This window comes from Bidens hawaiensis, unplaced genomic scaffold (assembly GCF_021521415.1).
Source record: "Bidens hawaiensis isolate Kalapana, Puna unplaced genomic scaffold, B.hawaiensis_p1.1 tig00001236_1, whole genome shotgun sequence".
Lineage (NCBI taxonomy): Eukaryota > Viridiplantae > Streptophyta > Magnoliopsida > Asterales > Asteraceae > Bidens > Bidens hawaiensis.
The window spans coordinates 44,682-65,488 of record NW_027491070.1 but is presented as its reverse complement, the minus strand read 5'-3'; the positions used below and the strand labels follow the sequence as shown (position 1 = coordinate 65,488).

The window sequence follows — 20,807 nt, the reverse complement described above, 5'->3', positions numbered from 1 at the left end:
GATCAAAACGGGTAACTATTATAATCTTGTTAACTTAAAATAGTCCAAATGAGTTACCACCACTCATGATCATCATTTGTCTTCACAGCCTATTCATCGCCGACCCGTTATGATCATAACAGGATAAACTATTTAAATGTGAACTCATTTTGCTCAGAACACGTATTGATCTGAACCATTTTGACCACCCTTGATTCAAACCCGCCGGACCAGCCCTACACATGATACATGAACAAAAGTGTCTTCCTGATTTCATTGTGGGTTGCAACCGGCAAGTTATGGCGTGTATAAGACACGAACCTATTGTTAAAATAATTATGTTATGGGTTGAGTTGGTTTGGGTCTTACATGTTTAATAACATATTGTGTTATGTTTGTTGTAAACAAATGGTTCGATTTGCCTAGCTACCAGCCCTACCCGTTTAAATTAAGGCATAAGTTCTATAAATGCAACATACCAACTTGTTGACAACCCATAACCTTGTCATAACTCACCAACCCGCTTACAACTTGATTAGAACGAATTTTACATTTTGACAGGTTTAGAAAACTGTTGGTGTTATATGGTTTTAAACGTGTTCGGGTATGGTTAATGCATTTGACATGAATAAATACACGTGTTGTATTTGTGTACGTTTTAACCCGTTAAACTAAAACCATTAATTCGTCAACGTGACGCGATTACCGAACCCACCTTCTCAAGTATAGTTATTGGGTTCTTCACTAAACATATTCTAGTTTATTGACATGACACCATATTTAAGTGAGACTTTTGTAAGCAACCAATGGTGAAAATGAAGAGCATCACATTCTATTCTTCTAGAGCCACAAACCTTAAACAAGATTGATTGAAAAGAAAGAAAGCCACACAAACACAAACAAGGTAGAGAGGGGATATCATATCACCATTGTAGATATTAGCATAGATCACAAGCCAAACAAAAGCATTTAATGCAAGATGATATTATGAATTAAATATACATTTAAAAAATACATCTTTTTATGGGTTTTAAATTCATGAGTTATGTTGTATGGTGCGTATGTGTTTGTATGTTCCTTGTAATTTTTTTTAAGATTATTAAAGCAAAACAAGATGGCAAAATTTGGTATTATTAGTCTTTAATCATGATTAAAAACTAATAAATTACGTTTTCGGATTGTATATCGTCTTTTTCTTGTATGTTGGGCTTCCTGCTTCTAGCAAGAAGTTTCCCTTTTGTTTTTAATATATTTGGCATTTAAAAAAAAACTAATAGATTATGTTACAAATAAAGAAAATATATATATAAAAAAGAAAAGTAATATAAACAAAAGTTGTTAAATTTATTGGATATGAAGACAACCAATTATGGATGCATACACATCCAAATAATGCATTATATTGGCGATCAAGACAACTCATGTTGTAAGTAGGGTATCCTATGTGCATTATGACATACTCTTTGGTGGTCTCGATCTCATATATTTATTGTTCATCCATGCACCAAAAACTTGATAACTTTTACTAAAAGAAAACAAAAGGTATGACGTGGAAGACCGATTTGTAGCAACCTCAGCCACAACCTTTTTCCCCTAGTAGCACGAATGCACAATAGCACCGTCATCGACCCTATCTTTTACAACGCGTCTTCTTTAAAATCGAGCATGATTAATATATAAAAAGTTGAGAGTTTGCTGTAGATTTTAGTTAGAGCTATGAGTTTACATGTTAGGTATATAAGAAGTGTATGACATAATATAGTTGAAAATTGGACATAAATAGGCGGAGTGTCTATGAGATAATCAAAATCAACTCATTAAAAGCTTGAATCAAGCTGAGTTTAAATAAGCGAAGTTTGAATTGAAGCTCAATTGAAAACAAGGTCGAGCACAAGTTAACAAGGTATATGTATCGAGCTTTGCTTGGTTTGCGAGACTAAAGGAGGTTACTAATGAAGTAATGAGATTAATATAATATATTTATTAATGAAATAAATAATATATATCATGTACATATATAATTATGTAGAAATATAATAATTATTAACAAATAAGAAACAATAAACAAGCTAAACTTAAGTTTGTAAGTATCTGATGCCGTCGTTTGAGTCAATCAAAAACTTAATTATTTTAAATAGTTAGAGCAAGTAGGGTATCGTATCACAAGGAGTATGTGGTCAATGTATTCGTGTAACAGATTTCTAATTATGAAGTGAATGATTTTTAGTGCTTATCACACAAGCAATAGTTTGAATTTAAGGAACTAAGCAACGAACAAGTAAACGAGTATTAAGCAGTTAACAAACAAATCACACCCAAGAATTCAAGTAAGCAACCAACAGTTATCTCATGCAACCTAACAGATTAATTATTAACGGTTAACTGAAAACTTAACAATCAGACAAAACCTTAGACATCAACAATTACTTTACACAGGGCACTAGTTATCAAACAGTCCTTGCCAGTGTGACTCAGTTAAGGGCAATTGTATGTTTTATCGTATTCAATCTAACTAAACAGTTATATGATTAATTATCTAGCAACTGGTAACAGATCGTTCAGACCAACGTAAACCTAAACGACCGACACACAGAAATTCCAAACATCAATAATCATATATCAATCATCAATAATAATACACAAGTGTTCTTAATCACATGAGAAAAACTGTAAAGGTTACAACTATACATCCCGGGTGCGATTCTAGGAGATTAGCCGAGCCGTGACATCATCAAATCTTCGATACGGATGATATGGACCATGCGGAAGGTCTTGGCACAAGCTATAATGGTGGAAATCGCCTCTTGGAGCTGCTGGAATCGCCTATGGTTCGTCAAAACGGAGTTAGGGTTCTTTATGATGAAAAAGATGTTATCTACATAATTTTCCCGTTTTTTATGTCCGTCGCAATACGCGATGGCCATATGACCATCTTATCGCGTATCGTGACCTAAGAAAACCTCATATTCAGATTCCTCTCGTCGAGAAACCCAAAATACATATATTATGGCTCTCGTAACTCATTTTCTAGCCCAGGATATGTTCGTTTTACTTCAGGGCCGCATTTTGACAACCTATCTTGTTCAGTTTTAGCATCCGCTTATGATTTCTCATCCATACTCTTCCCGAATCCTTGTAACACTTCCCAAGACATCAAATCATGCTTCGGTCTTCCCGATATATCATTCCATGCTCGTACAGGTCTCTCATTTAGCATATTTAACGATCAATGATCTGAAATACAAAAGCACGTATGAAGTACCAAAGTTTTAACATTATACTCAATAAAACTACATAATTAATATACTAATATATATACAAAATACCCGACCATCAGTATCGATTAGTCGAGTTTGAGCTTTTAACATAGACGTTGAAACGAGCTTATTAATTCAAACAAATCGAGTTTGAACTTCAACAAACTCAAACTCAAACTCAAATCAACTTGTATAAACTAGAACACTCATGATTTAAATACCTAACTAAAAAAAAATTGTTTTTTCACTGCTTTGAATAACATACTTCATTACTTCTACAGCATGTTTTTTTTATCTATTAAACAATTCACTTTGGATAGAAGTAGCTTCCAAGGGTATTCTTAACGAGTCTCTCATCTCTATCTCTATACTTTAGCTAAGCCATTTTTATCTTTAGATGAGTTTGGTTTCTCATTACACTAATTTATTGCCGGTCTTGCTTGGTCTAGTCGTGTACGTTTCCAATGTAACACGCGGGCCGCAATTCTTAACCATTGCTTGATTTGAGCTATTTTCATCCCGGTCTACAACGTACAAAAAGTTATTCTTTAACTAAAAGACTTCATATGATCAAAAAGTTATAATATTTTTTATGAAGTTGCTTGTGAAATTAACCAAAGTTTCGATCTTTTACATGGTGTAATTCTTATGAGAGTTACATGTCCCTGACAAGAGGCCTAATTCTAACCAAAGTGGTCCATCTTGATTGATTTTAAGGGTCTTTAGTGAAGTACTTTTTGGGACCATGTTATTTATTTACATTTTCTTTTGTTGCTATCACATTCAATTCTTAATCATCCAAAAACATAATATTCCAAAAACGCCACTTTTGGAGGAATAATAAAATTATTAAATTAGTAAAAACCTTTAAAAATAGTTTAGACTTGATATACCAATCAAACGGATTGTTTATAAACATATAACATGTAATTAACAAAGAATGGTGTATGCTACCATTGGGCGTCCCTCACCAACCAGTCCCGCGACCAACATGATTAGACTTGGGTTAAAACCGGTTAACCGGACCCGGTATACTTGACCCGTGGCCCGTGGGTACGTATTGAGTTTCAGTTTCTTAGAGAAACCGGACCCACTGGAAATGGTTCCATCTCTACCCTGTAAAAACCCAGACCCAATCCAGCCAAAACCCGATAAAACCCCAGCCGGACAAAAGCGACCATACCCGGAATCGATTTCTTCCCAAGCCAGTTCTTGACTCTGTTGACTAAACCCGAAACTGGTTCCTACCCACTTTCGGCTCCTAAAAAACCGGTCTGCGCACCTCTAATCGTCCCTAGAAGAATCTAGTGTTTTGCCCGGCGCGTTGCGCCGGGACCGGTTGGTAAAATTCAGACTGTGGTAACACCAAAGCGTTGTCGGTCCTAAGCGTTGAGGAGGCAAGTAAACGTGAATTCGGTCGGTTTTAGTTACTTGCGTTTTTGTACTTGAATTAAAACAAAAAAAGATATAAAAATTAAGGTGCACCAATAGGGGGTCTCGGTCCGTAAAATTCAAGCATCGTGAAAACCCGACTGATGTTGTACCCGGGCGTTGAGACGGTGGTCTTATACAAATTTGGTCGATTTCCGTCGCGTTCATTATGGTACCAGAACTAAAGCAATAGCAAAAAACAAAATCAATTATCGGTCGGTTTTTGTTACGGTACCGGAACTAAAACAAAGTGTGGTGAGTCTACACGAATTCAGCCGGTTTCCGTCACGTTCGTTAGGATACATGAACTAAAACAAAACAAAGACAAATAGAACAAAAACAAAATTGGCATTCAATTGGCTTTCATTAAACCTTGACGTTGATAAACCTGAGCGTTGTCGGTCCTGGGCATTACGGCACTGAGTCGACACGAATTCAGTCGGATTTGGTTACGTTCGATACGCTATCAGAACTAAAACAAAAAAAATTAGTAAAACACAGCCGTTGATAAAACCCAAGCGTTGACGGTCCCAGGAGTTACGGGGGCTTGCCGACACGAATAAATGTTTAAAAATCAAATTTTAAAACAAAACAAAAAAAAGTAGTCAATTGGGTGCCGCCAAGTGGACCAATGAGGTCACTTACGGCACCAAACTCCTAATTTATTATATATAGTAATAGTAATGTGAAAAGATTCAAGCAATATTGGGCTTGTTAGTGGCCCAAAGTCTGCTTCCATCTTGCTCGATATCAGAGGGATAACACATAAAACATTGGGTCGTTCTTAGCATACCCACTAGCCCACAAATCATAGCAGTCCAATGAAACACAAGTTTTGTCTACCATGTTGTCAAATATATGCTTTGCAGTTTGCACTAGCATTAAGGTAATTATAAAACAGTATATAGAAATTAGGGTGCTAAAAGTATTTTTATTTTCAAATCACAAGCCATTTTGATTCCATGACAATGGATCAAATTACCATGAAAAAGAGCTTCATGTTGGCTAATTAGAGAAAGCAAGTTAAGATCGGTACTTAAGTTCGCCTTATATCGATCATAGAACATCTTTTGTAGAAACTAATGGCTTAAACTTGTGATCGGCTATGATATCCCAATAACCGTGAATGACCGAATCAGGCTGAATTCTTTCAACTCTGGTGAAAAAAACTTGATCCACAACACCCACATGAACAAACCAAAAGAACAATGCACGTCCATGATTGCTGTTTGCGCATACACATAGGAAGTAAATGAAGATTTTACGATTTGGCTACATATAATTAAGTTCTCACTTGCCAAAGAGCCATGCAAATACTATTCAAAGAGCCATGCAAATACTATTCACACTATATAGACATCACAATGAACGGTCATATACTCATATGGGCCATACGAATGATACGAAAGAGAGATAATTGCCTTAGTGATCGTATGAGTTAAAAATAATACGTTCCGCATTTATTTTTAACTACCAAACAAAATAATAAAATTTGATGTGATCACTAATAAAGTCATACGTGTATGACCAATGGCCATTTTCACCCTCTAATTATATATGACTCGTATGATGTGACGTACACCGGCGTGCAAAGTTTATTTAACTTCACATAGTCCATATGACATCATATGGTTCACATGACGTGACAAGAACACTAGTGTAGGGCATCACTATGCATAGTTTAGTTCGGTTTAGTTATTAGTCTCAACCGAATCCGAACTTAAGGTCGTCGGTTAATCTATTTAATTAACCAATCAGTTCTCGTTTATTCGGTTCGGCTTATTCAATTATTTTGTCGGTTTTCTATTTGGGTTAGTTAATTTAAATTAATAACCAAAATCAAACTTGGGCTAAAGTTTTTGTTTAAGAAAAACATGAAATGAACGTATAAAAGTTATAAACATATGAAAATATGAATAGTTCAGTTCGGTTAATTTTCTACTTAACAGAGAGTAACAGATTTTTAGTTAATTCGGTTATCGGTTAATTTCGGTTTAGCATCATCCATTCAACACGATCACACTTGCGTCAGCATCATCCATGGCGTCATCGTTTAGTCCAGAGAAAGCTAGGGTTCCGCCTGCGATTCAATTGCCAATGCCTCCAGTCTCCAAGGTTAGGGTTATTAACTTATTATGCATGTGCATATGCAGCTTTTTAATTATTAATTTGTACGTTAGCTGCTTAATTAATTAGTATTATATGATGTTGTGATTGTTTGTGTCTATTTAGCTATGTTCAATTGTAGGTGTGTAACCTGTTTTCAAAATAGAGGTAGAGATGCTGTGCCGAGCCAAGTCCGAGCTCGAATAGGCTCGAGCTTGGCTCGTTTTAACTTACGAGAGAGCTCTAGCCCGGCTAGTCTGTGAGCTCATAATTCTAAAACTTTAGCTTGGCTCATGAATCGTTTTTCAAGCTCAGGCTGAGCTCGGCTTGTTTATTGTTTATTAATTGATTGACAATTTGACATACGATTTTAACCGTTTTATATACTTTGAGAAAAACCTTAAAACGAGCCTAAGCTTGGCTCAAGCTCAGCTATTCAGTGTGAAATTAATAAATAGAAGTCCAAGCGAAGCAAAACTTAGAGACACACAAGTCTCGATGAGCCTAACTGAGTTTCCCGTACAAGTCACGAGATTAGGCTCGATAACTAAGCGCTCTTTTATTAGAGGCTCAGGCTCAGGTCTGGCTCGAAAGAGGTTGGCTCGTTTTGAGCTTTTTATCGATATGAGCTCGAGTAGCTCTCAAGCGACTCGGCTCGTTTACTTCCCTGGTAGAAACTGGCCTGGTAGATTAGTTAAAAGTCTAATCTGAATTGTACAGTTTTTCAGTCTGGTAATACTTGTATCCATTCATGAACTTTGTAATCCATCGGTTTTTATTCGTTAACCTTCTTAACTTCTGCATCTGTTGTCGTATACTTATTGGAAATTGGCGTTTTTTTAGGTATCCTTTTAGCCGTATAACCTTCAAATCGATGGTAATATGTCTGGAGAATGCTATTAGGGATTTTGGAAATTAAAAAATGGTCATGTGATCATACTCATCAATCATCATTTTGAATAATCTGTGTTTTGAAAATAGAAAAAGTTGACAGTTGGGGTTTAACAGTAGTTAATTTGGATACTTATCAGCATATGTGGTTTTGTATTAGTCACATTTTCTGTTTAATCCGTTTTGCAGTTCAAGATTGGTTTATGTCAGTTGGCTGTGACAGCAGACAAGGAGAAGAATATTGCTCATGCTCGTGTAGCAATTGAAGAGGCTGCTGAAAAGGGTGCCAAGCTTGTTGTTCTGCCTGTAATATTTTATTATCGTTATATCATTATATAGTTCTATTTTACAAACTATAGTGTCTCTCAGATTTGTTTCATTTGATTTTAAGCTTGTGATTTTTATGTCAGGAAATTTGGAATAGTCCTTATTCAAATGACAGTTTCCCTGTGTATGCTGAAGACATTGATGCTGGAACAGACTCATCTCCTTCAACAGCAATGTTGTCTGAAGTTGCTCGTTTATTGAAGATCACGATAGTTGGTGGGTCCATACCAGAAAGATGTGGGGACAAGCTGTACAATACTAGTGTTTTTGGTACCGATGGAAAAGTGAAAGCTAAACATAGAAAGGTACTGTTTTTTTGTAGCTTATATTCAATGGAAATTTATTATATTATGTCTGCAGAAACTATTTTCCATTTTATATATTATATACAGACAAACTGCTGAGAAGTTGTGTGATATGACTGCATGAAAGATACATCTTTTTGATATCAACATTCCTGGAAAGATTATATTTGAGGAATCAAGAACCCTTACTGCTGGAGAAACTCCTACTATTGTGGATACAGGTTTGCTTATGATTTTATGCTGAATGCTACACTGTTTGCATCATAACACTCTCATTTACTTCGATAAGCTGGATTCTGTTACATCATTGAGTTTCTTTTGCCTACAAGTATACAATACTGAGATTTCTTATTGTAAATCCTTTTTTCAGACGTTGGACGCATTGGTATAGGTATCTGCCATGACATTTGTTTTCAGGAACTTGCCATGGTTTATGCAGCTAGAGGTTTGTTAACACCAATAGTTTGTTCCTTTCTAGTTTTTACATTTAGATATTTTGGTTTATCAATTATCATACGATAGCTTAGCTGTCATATATTTTATTTTATTCATACTGATGTCAGATAGATTGTTAGCAGATCAATCATTGTGTTCTTATATGCAACAGTGTCAGTTTTTTAACTCTAAATAACAACAATAATCCAATGAAAATAATGTTGTTTAGCATGTAGTTGTATTTCAGTTTTGTTTGTGCAGTATTGTAACATTCTAAGTAATTTTTTGTTAATTAGTAGTTTCAGTAACCTTTTGGCGCCTTATTGTTAATTAGCTTATCAGGTGCTCACTTACTTTGCTATCCCGGGGCGTTCCACATAACTTCTGGTCCTCCGCACTGGGAGTTACTACAAAGGGCTAGGTATGTAGGCATTTTGATTACTTACTGTTTTTATTACTTATGCTCTTTATCCCATTTTGATTACTTACGGTTTTTATTTATAATATGCAGGGCTGTAGATAATCAGGTATGCTACAAACTCCATTTCTTTATATGGACTGCTCTGATACCAAATTTCTTTGCCATCTCTAATGATGGCTGTATGGCTGGCCTGATTATTCATTTAAATGCTTGACTTTTATAAATCTTGTTACAGTTACATGTACTCCTGCTCGAGATACTGGATCTGTGTATGTGGCATGGGGCCATTCAACTCTAGTTGGACCCGTAAGTCAGTCTACAAAACAACCTAATCGATGTTGTATTTGCTGGTGATTCGTATGTGGATGAGAAGAAATTGTTTTTGTTTATTGACAGTTTGGAGAGGTACTGGCTACAACAGAACATGACGAGGCAACCATCGTATCAGAGATTGATTATTCACTACTTGAGCTAAGGAGGTGAAACTTTACTCTAATGCTATAATGAAACCATTATTATTTGATCTTAATAGTGAGCGTTTAAAGCTTTAAATATAAATGTATGTTCAGGTCAAATCTGCCACTGCAGAAGCAACGTCGCGGTGACCTTTACAGCTTGGTTGATGTTCAAAGGTTAAATTCTGGATGAACGTTTCAATCTGTCAAGTTTTTTTTTTATTTAAGGGAGTTTTTATGCTCAATCCGTGTAGTTATATCTTCATTTCATGTATTTATACCTCAATTTCATATAGTTATACTTACACTTTATCTCTATTTCATGTATCTATAAGTAGAAATGTTAGCCCAAGTTTAGTTTGTTTATTAACCGAATATCGATAAACTAACTAAATAAACCACACCTATTAACCGAAAACCGACCGGTTGATAAAATAATTGACCGTTGACTTTCAATTTTGGTTTAGGCTAATAACCGAACCAAACCAAACAGTGCAAACCTTACCACTAACAAAGTCGTATGTGTATGAGCATCTTTTACCATATTTACATACGACTTACATGATACGACATACACTAGCGTGCAAAATCTATTTGACTTCACATGGTTTGTATGACATCATACGGCTCGTTTGATTTGACATGTGTTTGTAGTAAAGGTTAGAAATGCTAATTATTATTATTATTAATATTTAATATATACAATTAAGAGATTTGGTACCGTATTACCGTAAAGCTCCAATAGTGCTACTTTGTTGCACCTTATCAGTCAACGCATTCTACTTTGTTTTTTTGTGTGTTATAGTTCGGTCCATAACGAACTTACCGAAACCGACCGAATGAGAACTTTGTTTTTCCTTTTGTTTTAGTTGAGAAACCGACCGAATTCGCGTTAACCGTCCGTCCAAAAGACTACCATAGCATCAATGGTGGAAGTAACGGTAGTGGTAATGAAATGAGAAGTGGATCAATCGGCTTCTTCTCAACGACTCTCCGATCATCCGCCGTTGCTTCAATCGCCGGTTCACCTCGTCTACCGATTCGACACAGCTTCTCGGCTTCGTTAACCGCACGTGCTCGTCACAATCCAGTTAACGCCGCACGTGCTATCACTCGTGCTTCAGTATCATCCATGGCGTCATCGTTTAATCCTGAGAAAGCTAGGGTTCCGCCTGCGATTGAATTGCCAGTTCCTCCAGTCTCCAAGGTTAGGGTTATTATTATGCATGTGTGTACATATTCACAGCTTATTTTAATTTTAATTTTTATTTGTGCGTTTGTGCTTAATCAGTATTATCTGATGTTGTAATTCTTTGTGTACAGTCAGCTGTGTTTAAATTTCATTTATAGGTTTGTGTGAGTGTTTAATTTTGTTCATAGCTGAGCTAAGCCCAAGCTCGGCTCGTTTCATTATGTTTTTCTAAAACTTGAGCTCGGCTCGGCTTCTTTATTATTCATTTGTTAGTTTATAAATGTAAACTTTTTTATATCTTTTGAATAAAACCTGACAAAAACGAGCCTAAGCTCGGCTCGAGCTCGTGTAGTACCCTAAACGAGCTAAATCTTGGCAATGCAGTGTGAAATTAATACCTAGAAGTTCGAAAGAGGTAAAACTTAAAAATACACTAGGCTCGAGCTCGAGCTCGGTAACTAAACAAGCTTTTATTTGAGTCTCGGGCTCAGCTCGAGCTCGAAAAAGCTCGGCTCGTTTTGAGCTTTTTATCGACCGATCTTGAGTAGCTCTCGAGCGACTCGGCTTGTTTGCATACCTAGAAGTCTCATCTGAATTGTGCAGTTTTTCAGTCTGGTAATACTTGTATCCAATCATGAACTTTGAAATACGTCGGTTTTAATTAGTGAACCTTACAACTTCTGCGTCTATTTTCATATGCTTATCGGAAATTGGAATTTTATTGGGTATTCTTTTAGCTGTATAGCTTTTAAATCTATGTTGATCTGTGTGGAGAATGCTGTTAGGGATTTTGGAAGTTAGAAATGCTCATGTGATCATGCCAATTATTTTGAATAATCTCTGTTTTGAAGTTAGAAAAATCTGATGATTGAGGTCTAGCAGTAGTTAATTTGGATGCTTATCAGCATATGCGGTTTTATATTAATCACATTTTTTTATACTCCCTTTTGCAGTTTAAGATTGGTTTATGTCAGTTGGCTGTAACAGCAGACAAGGAGAAGAATATTGCTCATGCTCGTGTAGCAATCGAAGATGCTGCTGAAAAGGGTGCCAAGCTTGTTGTTCTGCCTGTAATATTCACAACCTACGCTTCTGTCAATTTGTCTAATTTTATTTTTTATCTAATCAATTTGCTAATCTTTGTGCTTTTTTAATGTCAGGAAATATGGAATAGTCCTTATTCAAATGATAGTTTCCCAGTGTACGCTGAGGATATTGATGCCGGGACTGATTCGTCTCCTTCAACAGCAATGTTATCTGAAGTTGCTCGTACTTTGAAGATCACGATAGTTGGTGGGTCCATACCAGAAAGATGCGGGGACAAGCTGTACAATAGTTGTTGCGTTTTTGGTACTGATGGAAAGCTGAAAGCTAAACACAGAAAGGTACTGGTATTATGTAGTATATATTTAATGCAAATTTTAAATATATAATAGTTGCTAATCTGCTGAAATTATTTGCCATTTTAAGTAGTATATAGTATATACAGACAAACTTCTGAGAAGTTGTGTGATATGACTGCATGACAGATACATCTTTTTGATATCAACATTCCTGGAAAGATTATATTTGAGGAATCAAGAACTCTTACTGCTGGAGAAACTCCTACTATTGTGGATACAGGTTTGCTTATAATTTCATGCTGAATGTTACACTGTTTGGATCATAACACTCTGATTTACTTCAATAAGCTGGAACCTGTTACATCATTGATTATATATAAGTTAGAATACTATTGCCTACAAATTTACAGTACTAAGATTTCTCATTGTAAATATATTTTTCAGATGTTGGATGCATAGGTATAGGTATCTGCTACGACATTCGTTTTCAGGAACTTGCCATGATTTATGCAGCTAGAGGTTTGTTAACCCCAAAAGTTTGTTCCTTTCTTGTTTTTACATTTTGATGTCTGTTTATTTTTGGTTTATCATACAATAGCTGTAATATAAATTATCTTAACATAGTACACCAAAATAATCGCACCATCTTTTTTGTCCCGACATAAAAATCATACTGATGCGAGTGATGTCAGATAGATTGTTAGCAGATTAATTTAATGTCATTGCTAAGTTGCTAACTGTAACCATTGTGGTCTTATATGAAGCAGTTTCACTTTTTAACTCTAACAAGTAATAACAACAACAATCCAATGAAAACAATGTTATTAAACATGTAGCTGTGTTTCAGTTTTGTTTGTATAGTATTGTAAGTAGTGACTACTTACTAAGTACATTATAAGTAATTTGTTGTTAATTAGTAGTTTCAATAACATTTTGGCGCTTTATTGTTAATTAATGATTTATTGCTTATCAGGTGCTCACTTACTTTGTTATCCTGGGGCATTCAACATGACTACCGGTCCTCTGCATTGGGAGTTACTACAAAGAGCAAGGTATGTAGACATTTTTTACACACTATCTATATATCTTCACTTAGTTTGTTATTTTATATCGTTGTGTGATTCTTTTCACTCTTCAGTTTTTCCCCTTTTAACTCATGCTCGTTATCCCATTTTGATTACTTACTGTTTTAATTTATAATATGCAGGGCTGTAGATAATCAGGTATGCTACAAACTCCATTTCTTTATATGGACTGCTCTGATATCAAACTTCTTTGCCATCTCTTAACTATTATATATTTTGTTACAGTTATATGTAGCAACTTGTTCTCCTGCTCGAGATGCTGGATCTGGGTATGTGGCATGGGGCCATTCAACCCTAGTTGGACCTGTAAGTCAAGTCAACCTCGTGACTCTTTTATATTGTATTTGCTGGTGATTCGTATGTGGATGAGATGAAATTTTATATGTTTATTTGACAGTTTGGCGAGGTACTGGCTACAACAGAACATGACGAGGCAACTATTGTATCAGAGATTGATTATTCACTACTTGAGCTAAGGAGGTGAGCGTTACTCCAATGTTATAGTGAAACCATTATTATTTGATATTAATAACGATAGTTTGAAACTTAAAATATAAATATGTATACAGGACAAATCTGCCACTGCAGAAGCAACGTCGCGGTGACCTTTACAACTTGGTTGACGTTCAAAGGTTAAATTCTGAATGAATGCATCTGGTATGTTATGGTCATTTCAATCTGTCAAGTTTTTGATTTAAGGGGAGCTTATGTTTGTGTACCCTTTTTCGCTGAAGAAACCACTCTTTGTAACCAATTACATCCATGTTTGCAATAAAAGCACCCCTATTAACTGACATATTCGAGATTTACACGGTTGCGATTTGGTTGTTTGAAACTTGGTACCAGCCACATAACTTTTTTTAGCCATTTTTGGGATATGTCCTCAGCCATATTATTATTTTAAAGTTTTCGTATAAAATAACAATTTAGAAAAGAAAACGGTTAAAATTGTCAAATCGCATGGGTATTACTCTCGCACATACACCATGTCTCCTCTGAATGTGAATTATTAGGTTGGTGGTGGGTATTTTCGCGCGTGATAGGAGATGGCTTAATTTTAGAATCATATTATTATTTTGATGGAGCCAATCACAAAGTAGCATCTCGCCTTTACTAGCCATAACGTCCATCAAGACTCAAGTAATAGTGACTTGCCTAGGTGGCTTCTACACGAAGTGTCTTTCAGTATCATTTTAACTAACCATAATGCACATAACACATACTCTTATGTTTAGGTGGTAGTAGTGAAATGATCCATTCAAGTATGGTGGTTTGATATTTGTTGCTATATCTAAACTATCATTTGTTTGTTTGAATATTGCACAAGTTTATAAAAAAATATATCTAAGCATATTTCATAATCCCTTACTTTTTGAATATTTAAGCATGTTGCATTTTTTGTTCTTTTGAACTGACAAATTTTGGCAGTAAAACCAAAAGCTAAGACTAGCAAGAGGCTAGCCTAGATACAACTTACACACTAAGTTGCATACACACCCGATTACAAAGTTATTCTGAAAAGGAAATTGAACACCGTGCTTCCCAATCTAACCCCACTAATTTCTCCTTATGTTTTACCCAAAGAAAGTTCAAACTTTAATATCCAAAGCTCTTTTGTTGTTGAATAAAGTTTCTTTTGTTGTCTTCCATAAACACCAACATGCCAATAGTGAGATTAATTTTTAGGAGATCACGGATTTCAAGATTGTACACTTGTCACACCAACTTCTTACAAACTGTCGTATCAACGATGCCATGTAGCAAGATAACAATATATGTTTTTCACTGATCTCCTTTCATCTTCACATAATATACATCAATAAATTTCGTCTATAGCCTCCTTTTATATAGCGCATCCGATTTTGGGATTCTACCAATTCCGTATATAGCCTCCTTTTTATCCACCACTACTTGTTTCCAATGAATCTTTGGCTTTTTCGTAGTGCTTCCCCAAAGGAAATCTAGTCTTATCTGTTCTGACCATTCTATAACTTGGGTCAGGGCTTTATATAAAGAAGAGAAGTAATAGGTAACACGTCAAGTATCGATTTTACAAGTACTATCATAAAATCTAAATATAATATTTAAGCATGTTATATATCCTATGTTTATCTTAACAAATTTACAATTATGCAAATTACATATATGCATAGTCAAGCTAAAAAAGATTGTGGTTTGTGAGCATGCAAAACACCATTTGGTAGATTGAATCATAATTAAATAATATCAATGTTAAACTTTTATCTAAATATAATTACAATAAGTTATTTGACACTAGTACCCCTTCACCTCTATCAAGCAAATCCACACCTTGACACCTATTCTTCTCAAGAATCGCCTGCAGTTCGATCCCATCAAACAAACGCACCCCTTTGAATCTTCTTAACGAATTTCTAATATCAAAATATAAATATATTAGTAAAATCAAGTTAATGTTAAAAAAAATAAAAAATGCAGGAATATTACAAATTAAAAATAATAAAAGCATTTAGGTCTTACTGCACACCATGCAGATTGCAGGCTAGTTAATCTTTCAGACCCTTGCGGGCCATATTGATTATAGCTGCTTCTGTGGGTCCATTGGTCCTATGGGCTTTGTTGGGCCTTCGAGCTATTGTCTCCTCGGGTTTTAGATCCATCTGACCTTAGCATCTGAGCTTGATTGGCCTGAGATTTCATACAAATTATGCGATCATTGTAACCGATTAATAGTAATCCTCGCAAGAACAAATCCCATTCTTAAAATGATGAAATCGGTTCGGATCCTTTAATATAATCTCCCTTCCAACTCTTTTCGATATATACTTTGCAGCCTCGTGACAACTATGACAAACCCGAAGATTCTTAAGTCACCCGAACCGTAGTCCCACCTTTTGTGCTAATCAATCCAAACAAAATCGCTAATAACTCACTATGACCAATCAAAACACACTCGCGTTCTTCATCCACGTCATGAAAACTAAAATCTTTAACCAAATCATACCCTTCTTTCTCAAAATCCTTCATCAAACACTCCAACTCGCGATACACACCCTCTGATCTCGGATGACTTACATCCCCTGTTTTAAAAACATGAACTTTATTTCTAAATTCTATCCAACTGTATGCAATCTTAGGTGTTAAATCCATATCTCTTATAGTTTGTCTCCATTTATAAACCATGTCATGTTTCCCACACTGTGCATAATAATTTGACATCATTATATAATTATCTGCATTAAGTGGCTCCAAATCACATTAATGCTCAATTAATCTTTTTCCTGTGGTTAAATTTTTATGAATCCTGCATCCATCTATCAATGCTTTTAACACCTCTGCGTTCCTTGATATCCCATGTTCGTTAATAAAGATTCTTGCTTCGTTAAACTTTCCCGCACGCGATAAAAGTGCAACCATTAATGCATAATGCACCAGTTTAGGTGACTTTATGTGATTAAAATAATGCATACCTTCTTCAACCATGCGAGACATGCAACAAGCGTAGAGAGCTGTAACGTAACTGATTTCGTCTATATCGGTTTTTGGGATTTTTTGGAACAATTCAACTCCGATATTACCTTGACCATGTAGACTATAGCCTAGTATCATCACAGTCCATGAAACAATATCTTTTGATTTCATTTTTGAGAATATCTTTGAAGCATAATCTAAACTTCCTGATTTTGCATACATGTCGATTAATGCATTCTCGACTTTAGCGTTTATACGACTTATGTTTTTAATCAAGTAACCATGGATTTCTCTTCCATTTTTACTTGCTGCCATTCGTGCACAAGCTGGAAGAACACTAGAAACCGCTGCAACATCTGGTTTAATATTATCTTCAATAACCATTCTTCTGAATAACTTCAACCCTTCATTTATCTCACCATTCTTCACATACCCTTGAATAACCGAAGTCCAAGAAATGGCGTCTCGTGACGGCATCTGATCGAAAAGCAAACGAGCATCTTTGATGCTACCGCATACTATATACATTTTCAAAAGTGAATTACTTACAAGCAAATCAAACATTAGCCCATGTTTCCTAGCTGTTTGATGCACATACCTTCCATCGTTCAAAGATTTCGCAAGAATACAAGCGGTAACACACGTAATAACCGGAACCGGATCGATCTCAGCACCCGAATCCACCATCTCATTAAACAAACCAATACTTAACAAAGGCTTATTCTTGTTAATACACAACTTGGACAACAATGTCCAACACACGGAACTCATCTTCTTTCCCGAACCGTAAAGCACTGATCTTGCAGCATCAATGCCATCAAGATTCCCATACAACTCAATCAACCCACCCGTCACATAAACATCATCACACAAACCGAGTTTCATCGCCTGCCCGTGAAGTTGTTTCCCTAATCTCAACCTCCCAGATAATCTACACACCGATAATATCCGAGGGAGCGTGTGGCGATCGGGCCGAACCCCACGTGCCAGCATTGCATGATAAGTTGCCACTGCCTTGTAGTAATCTGCATTGCCTAAATGGGTTTGGATAATAGTGTTCCAAACTAAAGAATCAGTTGACTGAGGCATTTCGTCGAACAATTGGTGGGCAGGTATTGGTTCACTGAGTTTGAATGCACATATTCTTGAATTGTGGTTATTTAATTTGGGTATGTTTGGCTTTTCAAGTACGTTCAAAGATTGCATTGATGATGAAGATATCATGTCCATTGATTTGCAGATTCTTTGACAATGAACTTGAAGATCATGTCCAGTTGTGATGATAGAATCGGGTAAGATTATATTTTGCAATTTGGTACTTGTAATTTGTAAAGTATTCAATCCGTTTCTTTTGTTTTATTTTGTTAAGTTAATTAACTAGAACGTATTCAAATTAAATTAACGTGATAACTGTGATAATCAAATTGTGTAATTATATATACAATATAGTGTAATTATAGTGTGATGTAATTACATCGTAGTGTAACTACATTACACTACGATGTAATTACATAATTACAATATTACACTACTTGTAAATATAATTACAATACTTGATTCTCATAGTTAACACGTTAATTTAATTTGTACGATAACTTTTCCTGTAATATGAGGGGTCTTTTGTAATTGTTTATTACATGGACTAGGAATAACTTTCTAGTTATCACGATCGGATTACTATCTTGTTTGATATCGTACACCAGGGCCAATACCCTCATGGCTTAATTACTAAGAGTTAAGACTTGAGATCGCACAATTTTTAAATATGTCTCTTATCGTATTAGTATTTTTACTCTAGCATAGTTAACTTTCAAGTTATCTGGAGATTTGAAATTTGTTGTGTTTGACTGTTTGTGACTTCAAGAGTTTGCATGTCTCGTAACGTTTTTCCCTTGTATGGTGATCCTTAAGTGGTAAGTAACTCATTATTACCCCCTTCCCCCCTTTTTTTTCCCCATATCCAACATTCATAGTGATTACTCAAATACCATACACAACACCCCTCACTATCACATCGGAGATGTTCTTCATTATTACATTGTACATCACATGTCGACTCTCAAAGTTATGTTCCTTCCAAGAGTTTATCAATCGTGGTAATACTCTCACGTAGCACAAATTCTTACTTGTCTTCAAACATCTATCAAGCTCATTGTTTGTCACACAATCATTATCGAACAATCACGGTATCCAACCAATTGGCCTTCGACACCATGCTTTTCAAGTACTACCCTCTGGCCGATACGGCTTATAGGGAAGTGAAATAGAATAAAGCTTTGAGACCTGAAATTTAGAAATATATATATATATATGTATGTATATTACATGTTGGTAACATGGGCTTTTTATTGTTGACAATGGGATGATCTACAATTATGCATACGCTGAAAAAGATTAAAAACTAATACAAATACTAATTGGTGGCTAATTGGCTATCTTTATTTTATATATTATAGAACCGACCTATTTTAAATCTTGTTTAATATTTTATCGAAGACATCACATTCGTGTTGAATTATAAATGATGAGATATTTATATGTTGAATAAAGAATATTTGTAAACATTTCTATATGTTGACTAGGGATGGTGAAAGATATGTGTCGAAGCACGAGATGAATCTGACCTGATCTATGACGATGTTTCCACGGATTTCAAGATGAACGAACCACGTCTTGATCTTCTTCTCCGGCTGGTTGGGATTTGCAATGACTTTTTGGGGGTGTGGAGGTGACCGCTAAGAAATCTCCAGGATCTCTTGTTCACAAACACAAAAATATGGTGGTGGCTCTTATTGAGAATGACCCACCCCTAATAAGGAGGTGGAGACCTCCTTATATAGGGAGCCTCATGGCCACCATCATGGTACCCTAATGGGCCTAGCCCAGTTAGGGTTACCTCCACAAAACCCCCTCAGCCCAATAACATTGTATTAGTCCATATAACAAAATAAGCCAAACATAATAAATTTAGGGTCGTAAAACCGGGTTTAGTACCATACCCCTACAAGCCCCCCCAAGTCCAGCGTTGCTCCTGGGCGCGCAAGCGTTTAGGTGGAGCGCTGAACTTTATGAGGTGTGTTAGGGCGTGAGGCGGTTTTTTCCCTTTTCTTCGGCCTTATCTTTATTGTCTTTGAGTTTTGGGAGGTTTTCTTCATGATGGTGACGTGTTGTGGTTTTTATGATAATGATGGTGCACTAGCATGAATAAGATATAGCACGCCGAATAATAAAAGCCTGCGCGCGAGGCGACTTACGAGCTATGAGAATAATAAAGCTTGCGCGCGAGGCGACTTATGAGCTATGAGAATAATAAAAGCTTGCGCGCGAGGCGACTTACGAGCTATAAGAATAATAAAGCTTGCGCGCGTGAGGCGACTTACGAGCTGTAAAAATAATGAAGCCTGCACGCGAGGCGACTTATGGATCTATGAGAATAATGAAGCCTGCGCACGTGGCGTCTTACGAGCTATAAGAATAATAAAAGCTTGCACGCGAGGCGTCTTACGAGCTATAAGAATAATAAAAGCTTGCGCGCGTGAGGCGACTTACGAGCTGTAAAAATAATGAAGCCTGCGCGCGAGGCGACTTACGGATCTATGAGAATAATGAAGCCTGCGCGCGTGGCGTCTTACGAGCTATAAAAATAATAAAAGCTTGCGCGCGAGGCGTCTTACGAGCTATAAGAATAATAAAAGCTTGCGCGCGAGGCGTCTTACGAGCTATATGAATAATAAAGCTTGCGCGCGTGAGGCGACTTACGAGCTGTAAAAATAATGAAGCATGCGCGCGAGGCGACTTACGGATCTATGAGAATAATGAAGCCTGGGCGCGTGGCGTCTTACGAGCTATAAGAATAATAAAAGCTTGCGCGCGAGGCGTCTTACGAGCTATAAGAATAATAAAGCTTGCGCGCGAGGCGACTTACGAGCTATAAAATGATGATAATGACTGGCCCACAAGGGCCTCCTCCGCGCAAGATGAATATCCCGGCCTGTTTTCAAAATAATAATGGAGGCACAAATGGCCAGATAATAATAATGATGTCATAGGTGTTTGTGCGGCTCGTAGCCGAACCTGCAAAAACATGTCAACTAAAAGTGGATGTATTGCATGGTTCCCATCCTCGGGCA

The 20,807-nt window shown here is 36.2% G+C and overlaps 2 protein-coding genes and 1 pseudogene across 2 annotated transcripts; 2 read left to right on the top strand and 1 right to left on the bottom strand.

Moving 5' to 3' along the window:
* Positions 1–5,511: 5,511 nt before the first annotated feature.
* LOC143565834 (omega-amidase, chloroplastic-like) lies at positions 5,512–9,828 on the top strand. Its single transcript, XM_077052694.1, has 11 exons — positions 5,512–5,553; positions 6,666–6,782; positions 7,854–7,970; positions 8,075–8,296; positions 8,424–8,517; positions 8,667–8,741; positions 9,074–9,152; positions 9,243–9,262; positions 9,388–9,458; positions 9,549–9,631; positions 9,722–9,828. The coding sequence occupies exons 1-11, from the start codon at positions 5,512–5,514 to the stop codon at positions 9,798–9,800; spliced, it is 999 nt and encodes a 332-aa protein (XP_076908809.1). The 3' UTR covers positions 9,801–9,828.
* Positions 9,829–10,556: 728 nt separating this feature from the next.
* LOC143568119 (omega-amidase, chloroplastic-like) lies at positions 10,557–14,023 on the top strand. The gene is made up of 10 exons (XM_077054355.1): positions 10,557–10,814; positions 11,753–11,869; positions 11,960–12,184; positions 12,329–12,422; positions 12,587–12,661; positions 13,116–13,194; positions 13,350–13,365; positions 13,453–13,533; positions 13,625–13,707; positions 13,797–14,023. Exons 1-10 carry the CDS (start codon positions 10,563–10,565, stop codon positions 13,873–13,875), a joined length of 1,101 nt encoding a protein of 366 aa, XP_076910470.1. The 5' UTR covers positions 10,557–10,562; the 3' UTR covers positions 13,876–14,023.
* Positions 14,024–15,521: 1,498 nt separating this feature from the next.
* Positions 15,522–17,909, bottom strand: LOC143566945 (pentatricopeptide repeat-containing protein DOT4, chloroplastic-like; annotated as a pseudogene).
* Between the last annotated feature and the right edge of the window lie 2,898 nt (positions 17,910–20,807).